Here is a 14,826-nt window from a genome sequence, read left to right as displayed (position 1 = left end):
GTGACAATGTGATCCGTAGTTGCCGGCAGTCACACAGTCACAGTCACAGTCACAGTCACTGAGATACGCGTCAGATGTACAGTAGAGTAGTAACGAAATGACCTCATACAAATTAACTACACTGCAATTTGATACATTTACACATACATATACATATACAAACGCCGTCCTGACTCTCTTTACTGCAATTATAATAGACTATATGCTTTGTGTTATACGGTATATACTGATAGAAATGATTAAACTGAACCTAGAAAGGAGGTAATACATAGAGAAGAAGAGATATCAACAGGAAACTTAATTGACAGAAATGCAAATATCATGACTCTACACGAATTGAGGTTCTTCCTTCTCTTCGAAAGGACTTCTTAAACCCAATCCACCTCCCGAAGATGTCAATTCAGGTAACAACATCTGTTGGTTGACTATCGCCGGTGCCCTAATCCCACCACCAAGCTCTAATTTGTTCTTGCCCTGTTTCAATTTCTTGATTTTTCTAGGTTGTTTCTTGCTGATCGACTCATCTTCACTATCACTCCATCCACCCGACGAAGAAGATTTAGTGGGTATCGGATCATCTATGATTGGTAAGGGTAATGCTAACCGTGATCGATCGTTTGTGGAAGGTTTGGGATTTTGCAAGAATGCTTTTTGCACAGCGTGCGGTTGAGGGTATAAAGTCGAAGAAGATGAGTGTGACCTAGTTAGCTTCGCTGAGCTCCCAGTCGATGACGACGCTGAGGTCCGCAGTAGTGGTAGAGGTTGGGAGGTTATGGGAATTGGTGAAGTCACCATTTCAGATGACGTTGGACTGATGATTGGATTGTCGGTATCATTACCAATTGACGATGAAAGTAATTTGTCATCGGATGAAGGGTTGGATTCAGCTTCCGCACGTAGATCTTCAGCTGTGAAACTCCTTCCTCTCTGCAGGAGACTGATGGGTCTTGAGGGTTTAGCAGACAAGTTTCGTAATGATGGTTTACGTCGTAATGTTTGGGATTTGGGAGTCGGACCAGTAGGTGAAGCAGGTGTCAAGGTGATCGCTGCAATGGGAGGAGCAGGAGTTATAGAAGGTCCAGCTGGGTATAGGGGAGAGTCTGCGAGAAGTCCTGATCCAACTGCGAAATTTATCAGCGAGACTTCGTTCGAGTACGAGTACGGAACGAGAGATCTCTTGTCAACTTACCTGAAGTTGATCTGGTCAAGGATAGTAGCAATGGCTCTTGTTTCGCGCTGTTTTGCAACGACGTCGATAGTCTAGATATATTCGCATGCATGAGTTGACTCCCGTGAACAAAATGATGAGACGAGTAACTCACCTTATTGCTCTTCCAACATTATCAGATTTCTTCTGTTCATTCTCATCCACATCCTCATCATCCTGCTGATTAAGAAAATCCATACTATCTACTCTCCTTAGACCTGGTCTATGGTTAGTATGATTTATCCTCTCTTCCCTGGTCAATTTCTTCTTTTCCTCGATATTATCAAATCCAAATGCTGATTTACTTTCGTTCAAAGCTATCTCAAACAACTTTTTATGTGTTGCATCCCACGAATGTTTCCATTTCTTCTCTGACAATCCTCTCTTCGGGCTTGAGGATGGGTCGACCCCATCAGGACTTGAGGACGAGCAGGAATGTCGGAAAGCGTAATTGAGGATTTGATTGGTCAATTCGTCTAACACTTTCGGTGGTGGTAATGCACCAGGTGGATAGGATGTAGAAACTGGTCGAAATGGGTGAATGAGAGTCTGTACAGATATCATTAGCCATGAAACGACACGACATCTAGTAAAACTTACAGATTGTATCACGTCGATCTCCTCTTCTGTCCACTCAGGTTCGACGTATCTCTCATCTTCCTCATCTCTACCTCTTTTTGTTCCTAAGCCTATTGAGCTCGTTTCATCCAGGTTCATTGTATCGCAGGAGATCAGAGGAGCGTTGAAGTACTGCATACAACATCGCTGTCAGCGATATGGATCATCGATCATTGTTAATAGGCCTGTACTCACCCCAAGAGACTCATGGGGTAATGGTGTATGTGGTCCAGGCGTCGAAGGAGCTGAATCATCCGAGTCCGTGCTATTCATACAGGAGTCAGTTGTTTATATCCTACATTCGACGAGTACAAGCCAGAGTGAAAAACGACTCACCGTGTCATGGCTATCCTAGGTGGCAGAGCAAGATGCAGAGCGTGTTTCCTGCTTGTCACGGTCATGGTGGGTGACTGATCTTGTGGAAAGAATGGGATATGGTGATAGGAATCGAAGGGTGATATCCTTGTCGTGGGACGGTCGATGGTTTTCGAAAGTATGGTACAGGCGTTGCGAGGGAGTACAAACAATTATGATGTCGTGTATGTATACGATATACGAGTGTGTTATAAAGTGATGAAACCTGTATGAAAAGTAGGATGGGTGGATCAAGGAATCCGCTGAAGTGAAAAGTCAGACGCGAAGAAGCTTGATTGCTATTGTCTATGTCCCGAGCATGGGTTATCGAGAATCCAGTCAACCTTGATTATGTGTGAGTGGTGTGTGCACTTATGTCAGTGGCTCGGATAGGTCCAGCAGTGCTATACGAGCACTGTTCAAGTATGAGTCTCTCTCTATCCTTTTTCCACGATTAGCTTACATGCACGCTCAAAAAAACCTCTCGACGCGTTACAATTTCACGCTCACTCGGTCGCACGGACCATATGCATCCCAATCGATCAGGGCAGTGACGTAACTCCGGAACATGAGACTGGGACATACGCGTCCAGACACATTCCTGCTCTCCCTCTCTCTCCCTCCTTCGGCGAGATTTATGCCGAGGTGTACAGTCGATTCCAGCTGTCCAGCTGTCCGGTTCTGCTACAAGCATTCTCAGTACCAGGATGATCCGATATGTATCTGGTAACTCCCTAACGCCAGCGAAATATCCTCATCATAACCAGTCATGTATGTACTCGTGACAATTCATTACATCGTTAAAATACACCTCACCTACTCAATCTAATCTATCTATATCTCCTCGTCGCATCAGTCAAATCAAAATGATTATTATTCAAAGTACTATTACTATCCCTACTTTCCCTTGAAGCCACCAACCTCTGGATGGTCTTCTGTAATTCTACCCATTCGTTATCTCTAGGTTGAACCAATTTCTCTGACATGTCATATACATATAACTTCCCATTTGATGAACCTAATCCCACCTTCTTCGACAATAGAGGGGATTTATCAAATGATAATTTATTGATAGCCTCATTCGATACTTTCGTGGAGACCATTGGAACTTCAACATCTTGATTCAAGTTCCATAAATCGAATTTCCCATTTCCATCGACAACACCGAACATTGCTGGATGATTAGGATGCCATTTAACGTCGAACACATAATCATCAGCTTCTTCAAATGAATGTAACGATCCAATTCCCAAACCCAGACTCGTATCTCCTTTCGTGTTTTTACTTGTTGTCGTATTGGATGTTGAAGAAGTAGTAGAAGAACCTTTGGTTCTCCATAATTTGACTGTCCAATCTACCGAAGAAGATAAAAACAGATCTGAGAAATCGATCGATCCTGAACTGGGGTGAAAATCGATTCCGGTGATTGGAGCAGCATGTCCACGATAGACATCATCGGTATTGAGTCCTGCCTTTGATGAAGCCCGATCATATCGATTAGCCTGATAGATCGATCCTTCCTCTGTCCCTATCCAGAATGTAGATGTTTCGTTGTCGGGGAAATCAAGGCATGTTATTGACACTTCATCGGTCTTGTTATGTGATGGGACAGTAAGTGGGAGTGTTTCCTATGAAGTTGATAACAGATATCAGCTCTATTGTCAAACAAATACCTCCCCTAATCACTGTGTGACTCACCTGCGGCTGAGCCAGCATATCGGTTAGCCAACTACATACCAAACCATCCGTGCTTGTTGATATCAGATTATTGGCATTCTGAGTGCCGACCATTTTCATCCCGTATATCGGATAGGTATGTCCGTTCGATGATAAGGGAGTTTTCAGTACTGGCAGGTGCTTGGCTCTTGTATCCCATAGTAACACTTGACCGGAGTATGAACCGCCGAATATGAGAGTAGGGTGATATGGGGAGAAAGTGACGGAAAGTACATCGGACTAAGGCAAGCTGGATCAGTTGCTATCCCGTCGATCGCATCGTGTTGAACTGACAGGGGAGTGGAAGACAAATTCAGGTCGTTCCAGTAAATGCAAATTCCATACTGCTACTATACCATCCGGATCATTGACAGCGGTAGGATTTTTGTTATATGACGCAGCCACTAATTCGGGGAACTGGATTAACGGGAATTTGTATCAGCTTAGATCTTTCAAGCATTATGCAGTGACAAAAAGCTCACTTTGGGCGACCAATCTAGATCCGTTACTGATCTACCTTTTGTCCATCTGTCATCTGAGAAAGCACAAAACAATTCCACTTTCTTGCCTTCGGACTCGTCACTATCATTCACGATGAGCTGACTTTTGACCTGAAAGAGGTGGCCGCATCAGATCAACTCACAATGCACCATCTATACCAATTGTGTAATCCCTGATATAGTCATAACCATCACTCAAAGCTCTCTGAACAATCTTGGTAGATTCCTCTATGAAAGCGCTGAAATCCGGAGCTGCGAAGATAGCTTGTCTTTGCTCGTCCGATAGAGCTATACCATAGGGGTGTATCATATCAGTACTTATTGAATGGTCGGCAGACTGTAGAATATATTGGTAGACTTACCATTCAATTTCATCTCATCTCCCTTTTCTTTCAATTCCTTCAACTCCCTCTCCAGGGCCTTTCTCTCCTCTTCCAGCTCTTGCAATATCCTCTTTCGCATCTCTTCTTCCGTCTCTCTACCGCTCTCACCGTCTGCTCTCCTCCTTCGCCGACGGGTCGTACCGCTCTCATCCCCTGATTCGTCCTCTGACTCTAAATCGGATGTGGAGGTGGATATGGTCACGGATGTTTGGATAGCTTTGGAATATGTTACTGGCTTTACAACCTATCATTATAACCAATAGTGAAGTCAGATACCAAACACAATCAATTCAAGGAGCTTAGTAAGAAATGATGTAGGGAGGTAGATCAGACTCACTTTCGATGGTAATTCATATAACTCCTGCTGCATGTCAACCATATCTACCGCTACAGCTGGGAAAGGTGATCCCATCATGTCACTAAAACAAAATCATAAGCTGTCTCGACTTGTCAATCTCACTGTTAATTAAGCCCACCGATCGACCACCCCTTGGCTCGGTGTGATAGCACCTGTCACACTAGCTCTACCTATACTTCCTTCATTACTCAACCTACTCGCTCTTCCTCCTGGCGTACCTGGCAAGCTTTCCTCGGGGGTGGCTCGGGTAGCTCTCCTACTTGGAGTTGCCTGAGACGAAGCAGAGACATATGAAGACTGCCTGGGTACTGCGATGGGAGTCGAGGGTCTGGCGAGTAAAGAATCGACTAGGTCGTTGACATCTTTTCGAGAAGTTGTGAGTGGCTACAAAGAGGTAGTATATGTTAGTCCACGCCATAAATCAGAGTCGATGATTCAGTTGTTCATACTGAAACGCCATATCTCAATATGATACAGGGAGATGGATCATTGAATCTCCTCGACATACCTCTACAGTCCCTGGAGAACTAGCTTGAGCCAACTGAGCTTTCCTTTCCTCTCTCGCTCTTCGCAGCTCAGCTACTCTGGCTCGTTTCTCTTCGAGCTCTCTCTTCATCCGCTCGGACATCTTGTGGAAACTTTCTCTGCGGTGCTGTTATAGGTTACGACGGTGAGGAAATAGCATCCAAGAATGATACCTATATCTTTTTGTTCGTTCTTACGACGAATATCACAGTATCGAGAACGCGTCCAAGCTTAGGATGGACTCGCGTGGTCATCGAGAGTCACGTGATAAGCGATCGTCTCCCATATGTAGATGGACATAGATCTACTGGGCTGTAGTCAAGTATCTTATCGAATTGGCTGGTCAACATTGGGATCGATCACCAGATGATGCATTGATATCCTTTCTACCCTCATGGAATAGTGTGGTAGCCAGTCTGGAGTTGGGATGATATTCCCCTCTGCCATCTGCTGATTTCCGATGTTACGTAACTGACTCGCACAGCATGTTCAGACATCGCGTACGACGACTCTGCTTGGCCCCATCTCGGGATTGATTTCTCTCTCGATTCATCATCAGAGGTCTCTTCACATGTAACATGTAATGTGATGATATGCATGCTTGTGCTGGTATCGATGGGGTGTTCATGCATGATGATATGCTTGTGCATAGATGCATACCGCGATTTAAAAGAGGGAATGAGCCGAAATAGCAGTGCCACGAGTGGTATTTATCCTGATTGTCGGTACAAGGTTGTACGAGCACTCCGCATTGACCGTTCAGTTGGGATGTTGAATCGTTGGACTGTCACTCCCACTCTCACTCAAACCTACCTCACTGTATCAAATTTGATCAAAACCACAGCTGCCCCTCAGTACCCGCCCATCTTGATCATCTTGCCCACCGTCACTTAGATCTCCATACCTGCATGACCCACGTTCAATCAATGAATTCACCTTCACAGGCGCACAGGTGAATGTGACCGTGATTGTGAATGTGAAGCGGTGACTTTTCAGTTTCCAAGGTGAGCAGATATACTCTGTGTTTACTTCTCGACCCAAATACTCTGTACTTACCAGCGTACTTAGTCACAATGAACTCCCAACCTGCCGAGCCAGGTCCGTCCTCACCACGTTATAGGCAGACTTCACAGCCGGGACAAGGATATCCAGATTACAGTCTTCAACCTGCCTATACACCATGGACCACTCAACAAAATCCGAATCCCAACAATCCATACTCCACCTTGCCTCCGTCTCTCTCCCCAGCTCATACGCTGCAGCATCCTCCCTCGAGAGAACGTCTGACCACCTCAACGTCAAACTCCTCTTTTACTTCCACGCTGAAAGGGAGAAGAGCACCTGCACCTGCTGCATTAGACCTTAGTCCGAGGACGGATGATAGGTACGGTGGATTGGGAATGGGACTTGGACCTTCACCTGAAAGTCGGAGAGTGGTCACTGAACCTGTTAGTACAACTCTCGTTGACATGTAGCTGACCCGATATAGGTACGCCGGACCTCTCGACCACTCCCACACCCTCCTACACAAGCACCTCTCGCACCTTCTGCTTATACGGCACCTATCATCCCTCAAGCTCCGAACTCGAGACAGTCAACTCTGACAGTAGATGATAATGATGCGCGTATTTCGTGAGTTGACACCGAGGTAGACAACAAGCTGATTGAATCAGAATCGATTCATACTATCTCAAACCTTCTTCCCCCCTGACAACGGCCAGTCCTGAACAACCCGACCCCTCGAATATTGACCGTAAAGCACTCATCGGTGTAGGAGAACTCGCTACTCCTCGTTGGGGAGCTTCAACACAACATCAACATCTACGTACACCTAGTATGCCTTTCAATCTAGGTAGTACCCCACCTCTACCTCAGCCGACAATGGATGAATGGATGCAAGGTCAAGAAGGTGTTGGATTAGGGTTTGAAGGTGAAGCAAAAGTAAGACCTCATTCGATGTCACAGACGCAAACTCCGCCTCGATTACCTAGCAAATCGCCGGCAAGAGATAGGCACAAAGAATCAGCTACTGCCCCACCGAGTACCAAGAAAGAAAATCCCATGTTCTCTCTCAACACCTTGGCGGACTTCAACTTCGACACTTCGATGGAAGCAGCTCTAACAGCCTCATTATCTATGCCGGAAACCAAACCCTCTACCACTGCACCCTCTGAACCAGTCCATGCTTTGGTACCGGAATCGCCGGTACGAGGTCTCAACCAGATGCATATACCAGAATCACCCATCTCACCAAACAGCGCTAGAGCTAGAATATATGCTAGAAGACAAGAAAGGGAACGAGCTGCCGCTGCTGCTAATGCTGCGGCAGCGAGTACATATCCATCTCAACCTCCCGCTTCAGCTGATTCGCAAATTTTCGGCAATCGAGCAAACCTACCTCAACCCCCCACATCTGCTGATTCTCAGACTTTCGCTCATCGTACCTCGAGGGATAGCAGGAAGACACCGCCAAATCAGTCTCGACATAGCTCTCATGACATACTGAAACAGTTCGCTCCCAAAGATTTCTCTCATCTGCCGCCTAGTCCCTCTACCGCTTCCATCAATCAGATCCTCAAAGGTTCAGGTTCAGTCAACAATTTCGCTTCTTCCAGTACACCTCCTTCTAGCGCTTCCGGTACGACTTCACATTTTGGTCAGAAGTCGATTCAAAGATCGGATTCTCAACGTATACGATCTGCGACGTCGAATCCCAGACTTGACGCGCATACCGAAGAAGCGATGAGAAAATTAGATGGTATTTCAACCACACCTGGTAAATCAAAACCGAAAGTGAAAACTCCTGTAGCCTCAAGACCTGGTACACCACCCAGTACTAAGTATAAAAAGGTAACATCCAGATTGAGCAATGGAAGCCTCAAAGATTCCGAATCGCCGCTTAACAACTGGATTGACATTGGTGAAGAACTGCCTGCTGTGCCCATTCCAAAAGCGAAAACCGCCAAGCGAGAATCATCATCCTCAGCTAGCTTCATCGGTACTCCAACATCCCGCGACTCTCACTCATTACCTACAACCTCGACTACTCCTTCTCTCAGCGATGTACCTTCAGCCAAAGCTAGACGGGCTAGCGGTGGCAGTGATGTATCGACTCCCAGCATCACAGTTGGCGAGTCATCGGATCAAGATCGAGATGTACCAGTTCCACCTGTACCTCCTCTGCCCAAGAGCTATATATCGATGCGGCAGGGAATGAATAACGTGGTTAGCTATGTCCCTATGAGAGAAGAACCTTCTGCTTCTACTTCGCCTCTCCTCTCGCCTCCAGCGCAACATGTAACTCCTACCTATTCCCCTCCCGAAACGACGACCTCTCCTGTCATACCACCTCCAAAGATGAACAAGAAATGGTCTTTCTCCTCGGCTCTCAACCTCAAAGCAAGCTCTTCCCCTGCGGTCTCGAATGAAGAACTTCCTCGCAGCCCTCAAACTCCTTGGTCAGAGATACACCAAAGCGAGTTGCCCTCTCCTGGCCTGAATAGACATGAATCCGAAGAATCGCAGTATCTCGCAACGAACAAACCTGCAGCCAAGAGGCTCACTCCATCGTCAATCCCCTTCTTCCGACGTACGTCGTCAACTTCAACCCAGTCTAAAGGTACACCGCCTGAAACACCCAAGCAATCGGATATCAAGCCTGCACCTGGCTCTCAGTCGAGGAAATCTGTACTTGGGATGCATTTACCTTCAATGCTGAGAGGAAGTACATCGAAACGAGGTATATCACAGCAGTTCCCTGCACCAGCTAAATCTGAAGTCAAAGCCGAACCACCGCAAGCTCAGAGTACCGGATGGGCAGGCAGACGCAGAGGAAAGGTGAGTGAATACCGAGTAAATATTGAGCTGACATCTAGACCTTATCTATCTCCGGTGATGCATCAAAACCTTTCGTACCTGTTGAACTACTCAAGCACAAGAGCTCGGTCGAAAGCTCCCTGGATAGCCGATCTTCCGCAGCTTCGAATCGAAGTGAATCGACCATCAACGGTCAACAAGATAGGCGATTGCCAGCCATTGTCGGCTCTCCAGCGAGACCCGCAGATATGCGACCTTCAGACTCTTCTCGAAATCTCCCATCAGTCACACCAACGAAGATACCTCGGATCGCGAATCGACCTGGAGTCGGTTCACCTTCGACTTCCATGCCTCCTCCTGCTATGCCATCCCTACGAGGCAAAACGGTCAGCTCGAGTATGGCGGATCTCAGTCGACCACCGATCAGCGAGTTCGGTGTGGTCGAGGGAATGACGACGCCGAGACAGTCCACTTCCAGCGCTCATCGAGCTCATCTACTGGCACCCATGTCTGCCAGACAGGAAGCTAGAAGAACGACATCCCATAACCGACCTTCTGATCCGCCCATCCGACGAGATATGGGCCCTCCATCGAGAAGACAGCTACCTCAACCTCCGCCTACATCGTCTGTTACCGCCGCTACGGTATCATCCAGTGCCAAGAGGACATCTCGGGAATTCAGAATCACTCGTAAGGATTCTAAAGATACGCTTCAGAGTCAAAGTGGTGGTTCGTCTGGTCGAACATCGCCTATCAAACCTTCCAAATCGCTTCACTCCAAGTTGTCGATACCAAGCACATCCAGGATGTCATCATCTTCATCAGTTGGCGCTCCTGGTACCAGTTTCCGGAAAACTTCCTTGGCTGCCGAATCTCCTTCGATGAGTCCAGCGGACGATGAAGAATCGTTGGCGGATGCAGAGATGGCAGCATACATCAAGCGTCGTCGACAACGTGCAGCAGCAGGAAAGAAGGATGATCTATCTGATGTCAACGAATTCCCGGAAGATATCTTGGCGGCTGAACCGATGACTCAAAGAGCGTTCATCTCCAGATTCCTACATGATATGAGCGACTTCGAGAGGAAGGAGGTATTAGATTTCGACAAGATATACTACACGCCATTACCCAAGAAGATCACTCGACCTCCTGCATCTGGCGGTGTTGTGTATAATCATGGGTATGACGATGAACGAGGAGATTATCTTGTGGTGGAAGGTGATCACCTATGTTATCGATATGAAGTGGTCGGCATATTAGGCAAAGGTAGTTTCGGTCAGGTCGTCCAATGTAGGGATCATAGAACCGGTCAATCAGTAGCTGTCAAGATCATTCGAAATAAGAAACGATTCCATGCTCAAGCTTTAGTCGAAGTCAAGATCTTACAACAATTAGTAGAATGGGATCCGGAAGATAAACATTACATGGTCAGAATGACGGATAGTTTCTCGTTCAGAGGGCATCTCTGTATCATCACGGAACTACTCAGTATAAATCTGTACGAGCTGATCAAAGCGAATCAATTTGCTGGATTTACGACGGTGTTGATCAGGAGATTCACGACTCAAATGTTGGCTTCGTTGCAATTAATGAGGTCGCATAGGATAGTGCATTGTGATCTCAAACCAGAGGTGAGTAAGCTGCTTCTTCCTTTGAATCGATCAATGCTGACTGAAGTATTCACTATAGAACATTCTGCTATGCCATCCAGCTAAGAGTGGTATCAAGGTCATTGACTTTGGAAGTAGTTGTCTTGAGACTGAGAAAGGTGTGTACTTTTCATAACATTCCGCATTGGCTCTTAGCTGATATCGACTGTAGTCTATACATACATTCAATCGAGGTTCTATCGAAGTCCCGAAGTGATCTTGGGGATGAATTACGCCATGGCAATCGATATGTGGTCTTTGGGATGTATCTTGGCGGAACTATACACTGGAGTGCCTATCTTCCCTGGAGAGAACGAGCATGAACAATTGGCTTGTATCATGGAGGTTTTAGGTGTACCTGATAGGTATTTGGTGGAAAAGGCATCAAGGAGGAAAATGTTCTTTGGTGAGTCACCCATCGATTCTTCTCTACATACACGACCAAATGCTGAATATACCTTTGTAGATGCTACTGGAGCACCTCGACCATTCGTCAATGCCAAAGGAAGAAGACGACGACCGGGTACGAAAACACTCGCATCAGTATTGAAATGCGATGATGAGCTATTCGTAGATTTCATCGCTAAGTGTCTGACTTGGGATCCCGATAAACGACTGAAACCTCAACCGGCTATGAGACATCCATGGATCCTTGCAGGTCGTAAGAGACATGTTCTCTCTCCCAGTCGAATGGAGGAGAAAAGACAGAGTGTCAGTACTGCTACTGGCGGTAACACTATAAATGGAATTTCGAATGTTTTGTCAAACTCTTCTCTAAGATCTAGTGGAAATTCATCTTCGTCAAATTCGAAATCGAAATTATTGATTTCACCACCTACACCTCTAATGGCTAGGAATGGTCATAGTCTACAGCAAGTCCCACAATCTCTACCGCGGGTCGGTGGAGGAGGAGGGGTTCATTCACATTCGATTAATACGACGGGTTCTAGGTTGAGTCATCAGACTAGGAATTCTTTTACGGTGAGTTATATGACTCCACGACAACTGAAAAGAGATAAGACGTGTTGATATGATATATATAATATCACTATAGACTGCATCGAAAATCAGCATTGGTTAAGCAAACAGTAAATGACTGAAATATCAAAAGAAGAAAAATCGTAAATACTGGTATAACTTTACGATTATAATCAAATCATCATGTTTTACTATTTATCTACGTTCCTAAGTTTTGACGATTTTTGATACATTGAATAACATTTGTTTCATGTAAATCTTTCTCTGTGCATATACAATAAGAATAATGAATGAGTTTACATAGAATCTCTTAATGAACTGTTATAACATTGTATATATGTTTCTTTTGTCATGTTTTCTTTCTTTCTTTCTTCTTCGCATCCTATATTTTCAGGTTACTGATCCATGGGTCCATGCATATATCGCTGTTTTAAGAGGATCAGTCTGATTAGTAAACTCGACATGTTTGTCGCTGGTAGAAGCATTATTCCAATATATGCCAACGTCAGACTTGACTGTAAGTCAATCCAATAGATACATCTTCCTAACGTGAATACTATAGCTACAGATCTAAAAACATATCTACAAACATCTAATCAAGAGGATCCATCACTGGATCAGCTCTTCTCGTCCTTCTTCTCGTTCCAGTTGTATCACCGGCAGTTGAACTTGCTCCTGCTTCTGGTGCAGTCTCGTTCAAAGGTCCTTTCTCACCTTCATCCTTACCCATCCTTCTTGTGACTTTTACTTTCCCGGTCAATCTCTCTCTTTCTCTTTCTTCATCTAGTGCATTCTTGTTTGAATTGGAATTACCAAACCATGATGTAGAGAATCTTGATGATTTCGGTTTAGGTATGAATTCGTTACCTTCCGGCATGATTAATATGTGATATCGACGTTTGGCACGTTCATCCTCTAATAACCATGTTTCGAGTAATGCCAAATTACGCAAGTTCGATTTGAACAGGTTGTCTAGGAAATCACCTAGTAGAGGGACGAGACCGACGATAACGTCTAATATAACGTTGAGTAGCTAAGGTAGAGCAAAGAATTGGGAGTTAGCTCGTTTGAGAAGGTGAGCAAGTTGGGGGATGTTTTTGAACTCACCATATATCCTAGGATATTTTTGGGTACGCCAAAGATGAAACATAACCAGACTTGATATAGTTGCAGAACACCTGAGAGTAGATCACCGTAGATTGGTACAAGGGAGATGATATCATCTAGACCTGCCTACAAGGGTGGGAATAGAAACGATTAGTTCCCATTTCACACGAGAACATTTATTAGATCAGGAATGGGATACTCACTCTGAAAGGTAGGCCGAGATCTGCTAAGACAGGAGCGGCATCAAGCCAGAATGCTACCGTTCGAATATGATTGTATAGTCTATTTTCACATCCCAACAATACTTTGTCAGTCACACTATGTTCGACACAGAACTAGAGACACAATGTAAGATGGGAAAAAGAGTGTTTGTGATCAGGGTAATTCTAGAGACTGATTGTTTCTCCTTTGACCGAATGGTCAAGTCAGAGTCTAATTAAGTAACATCATTTCGATTGGGAAGGTAGAGATGCAAAAACGATAGGTCGTTTCGGTTTCTTGTGTTGAGTGAGAGGATGAATGATTTATATGCAGTGATAAGAAGGAAGGTTTGGGATTGGGAAGTTGACTGACCTCTGAGCATGTTTATCGTTCCTTGGACTTATCACACCCCATCCAGGTGGTATGTACGTAGCTTCGAACGCGCCAAATCTCAAGGGCGTCTTCTCTCTTTGAGCTCTATATAGAAGATCAATACATCCATCAGTATGAGGTTGAGACAGCACAAGTGAGAGGGAGTCAAAAAGAAAAAAGGCGCACTGACGGTCCCTAGCTGCGTTCGGTCTATAGGAAGATAGTATAGGCCATATTGAGGATATGATGGAGGCCATCGTGATAAGAGGATTTGCTTAGAGCCCAAATATGGGGATGAAGAGAGGAAAGAGAAAGAGAAGAAGACTGAACAAGTCAAGTTGATTGATTGATTGGAGTAGGGTGGTCTCGAGTGACGTATGGTATCGTATAATTTGGTCGGGAGTTTAGATCCACGCTGTGGTGTAGTGGCGATGTGGCACAAAGGGAGGAGATATGCTCGAGAGGGCGATATGGAGATATATGAATGCAAAATGGTTTGGAGAGGTGCAGACAGAGAGAGAAGCAAATGTGTGATAAAGTTGATGCAAAATGCCTTGTTGATAGATGATGGTATGGTGGTATGATGATCTGATGGCCATCACTCAAAGGGAAGGACCGTGCGTAGTAGTGGTGTGTTTACGTTGAAGGATAATGATAATGATAATGATTATATGTCTGTATCATATACGATTAGAGTTTGATTAGTACTATCCAATCAACCATACAATCCAATTCCTCGCAGTAGGAGTAGGGAGGCGACTGATTTACTGGATATACCTTCCAAGTTCTACTTCTACACTGTTTTACTCTTTCTTACTCTTCCCTCTCCAGCTTCCCTCATACCACCCCTTATTACCAATTGTACTATATCACTCTTCCCCATCTCAGCAATCCTCTCATCCTGATCAATTTTTATATGTCGAAGGAAGGAAGAGAAGACCATCTCCTTCCACACATATCCCAAGATATCGGAGTTCTCGATCACGCTGTGGAAATCATTTCTCTCTTCGTCTTCAGACCCTCCGATTTAGTTTGGGTCTTA

At 45.1% G+C, this 14,826-nt stretch overlaps 4 protein-coding genes across 4 annotated transcripts; 1 reads left to right on the top strand and 3 right to left on the bottom strand.

Moving 5' to 3' along the window:
- Window positions 1-327: 327 nt before the first annotated feature.
- Window positions 328-2,226, bottom strand: V865_002041 (uncharacterized protein; the record flags this gene model as incomplete). Its single annotated transcript, XM_066225851.1, has 6 exons — window positions 328-1,121; window positions 1,190-1,260; window positions 1,323-1,756; window positions 1,808-1,957; window positions 2,021-2,090; window positions 2,162-2,226. 6 exons carry the CDS (start codon window positions 2,224-2,226, stop codon window positions 328-330), a joined length of 1,584 nt encoding a protein of 527 aa, XP_066081948.1.
- Window positions 2,227-3,009: 783 nt separating this feature from the next.
- Window positions 3,010-5,764, bottom strand: V865_002040 (uncharacterized protein; the record flags this gene model as incomplete). The annotated part of the gene is made up of 9 exons (XM_066225850.1): window positions 3,010-3,807; window positions 3,878-4,135; window positions 4,190-4,312; window positions 4,378-4,477; window positions 4,539-4,683; window positions 4,758-5,022; window positions 5,116-5,197; window positions 5,255-5,520; window positions 5,645-5,764. The coding sequence occupies 9 exons, from the start codon at window positions 5,762-5,764 to the stop codon at window positions 3,010-3,012; spliced, it is 2,157 nt and encodes a 718-aa protein (XP_066081947.1).
- Window positions 5,765-6,734: 970 nt separating this feature from the next.
- V865_002039 (uncharacterized protein) lies at window positions 6,735-12,207 on the top strand (the record flags this gene model as incomplete). The annotated part of the gene is made up of 8 exons (XM_066225849.1): window positions 6,735-7,097; window positions 7,151-7,293; window positions 7,335-9,498; window positions 9,600-11,108; window positions 11,167-11,245; window positions 11,299-11,532; window positions 11,593-12,107; window positions 12,181-12,207. The coding sequence occupies 8 exons, from the start codon at window positions 6,735-6,737 to the stop codon at window positions 12,205-12,207; spliced, it is 5,034 nt and encodes a 1,677-aa protein (XP_066081946.1).
- Window positions 12,208-12,696: 489 nt separating this feature from the next.
- On the bottom strand, window positions 12,697-14,041 carry V865_002038 (uncharacterized protein; the record flags this gene model as incomplete). The annotated part of the gene is made up of 5 exons (XM_066225848.1): window positions 12,697-13,137; window positions 13,212-13,337; window positions 13,415-13,493; window positions 13,785-13,889; window positions 13,971-14,041. 5 exons carry the CDS (start codon window positions 14,039-14,041, stop codon window positions 12,697-12,699), a joined length of 822 nt encoding a protein of 273 aa, XP_066081945.1.
- Window positions 14,042-14,826: the final 785 nt, after the last annotated feature.

This window comes from Kwoniella europaea, chromosome 1 (assembly GCF_036810445.1).
Source record: "Kwoniella europaea PYCC6329 chromosome 1, complete sequence".
In the NCBI taxonomy this organism is placed as follows: domain Eukaryota; kingdom Fungi; phylum Basidiomycota; class Tremellomycetes; order Tremellales; family Cryptococcaceae; genus Kwoniella; species Kwoniella europaea.
The sequence above is the reverse complement of the archived record's forward strand: the minus strand, read 5'-3'. Positions and strand labels throughout refer to the sequence as shown.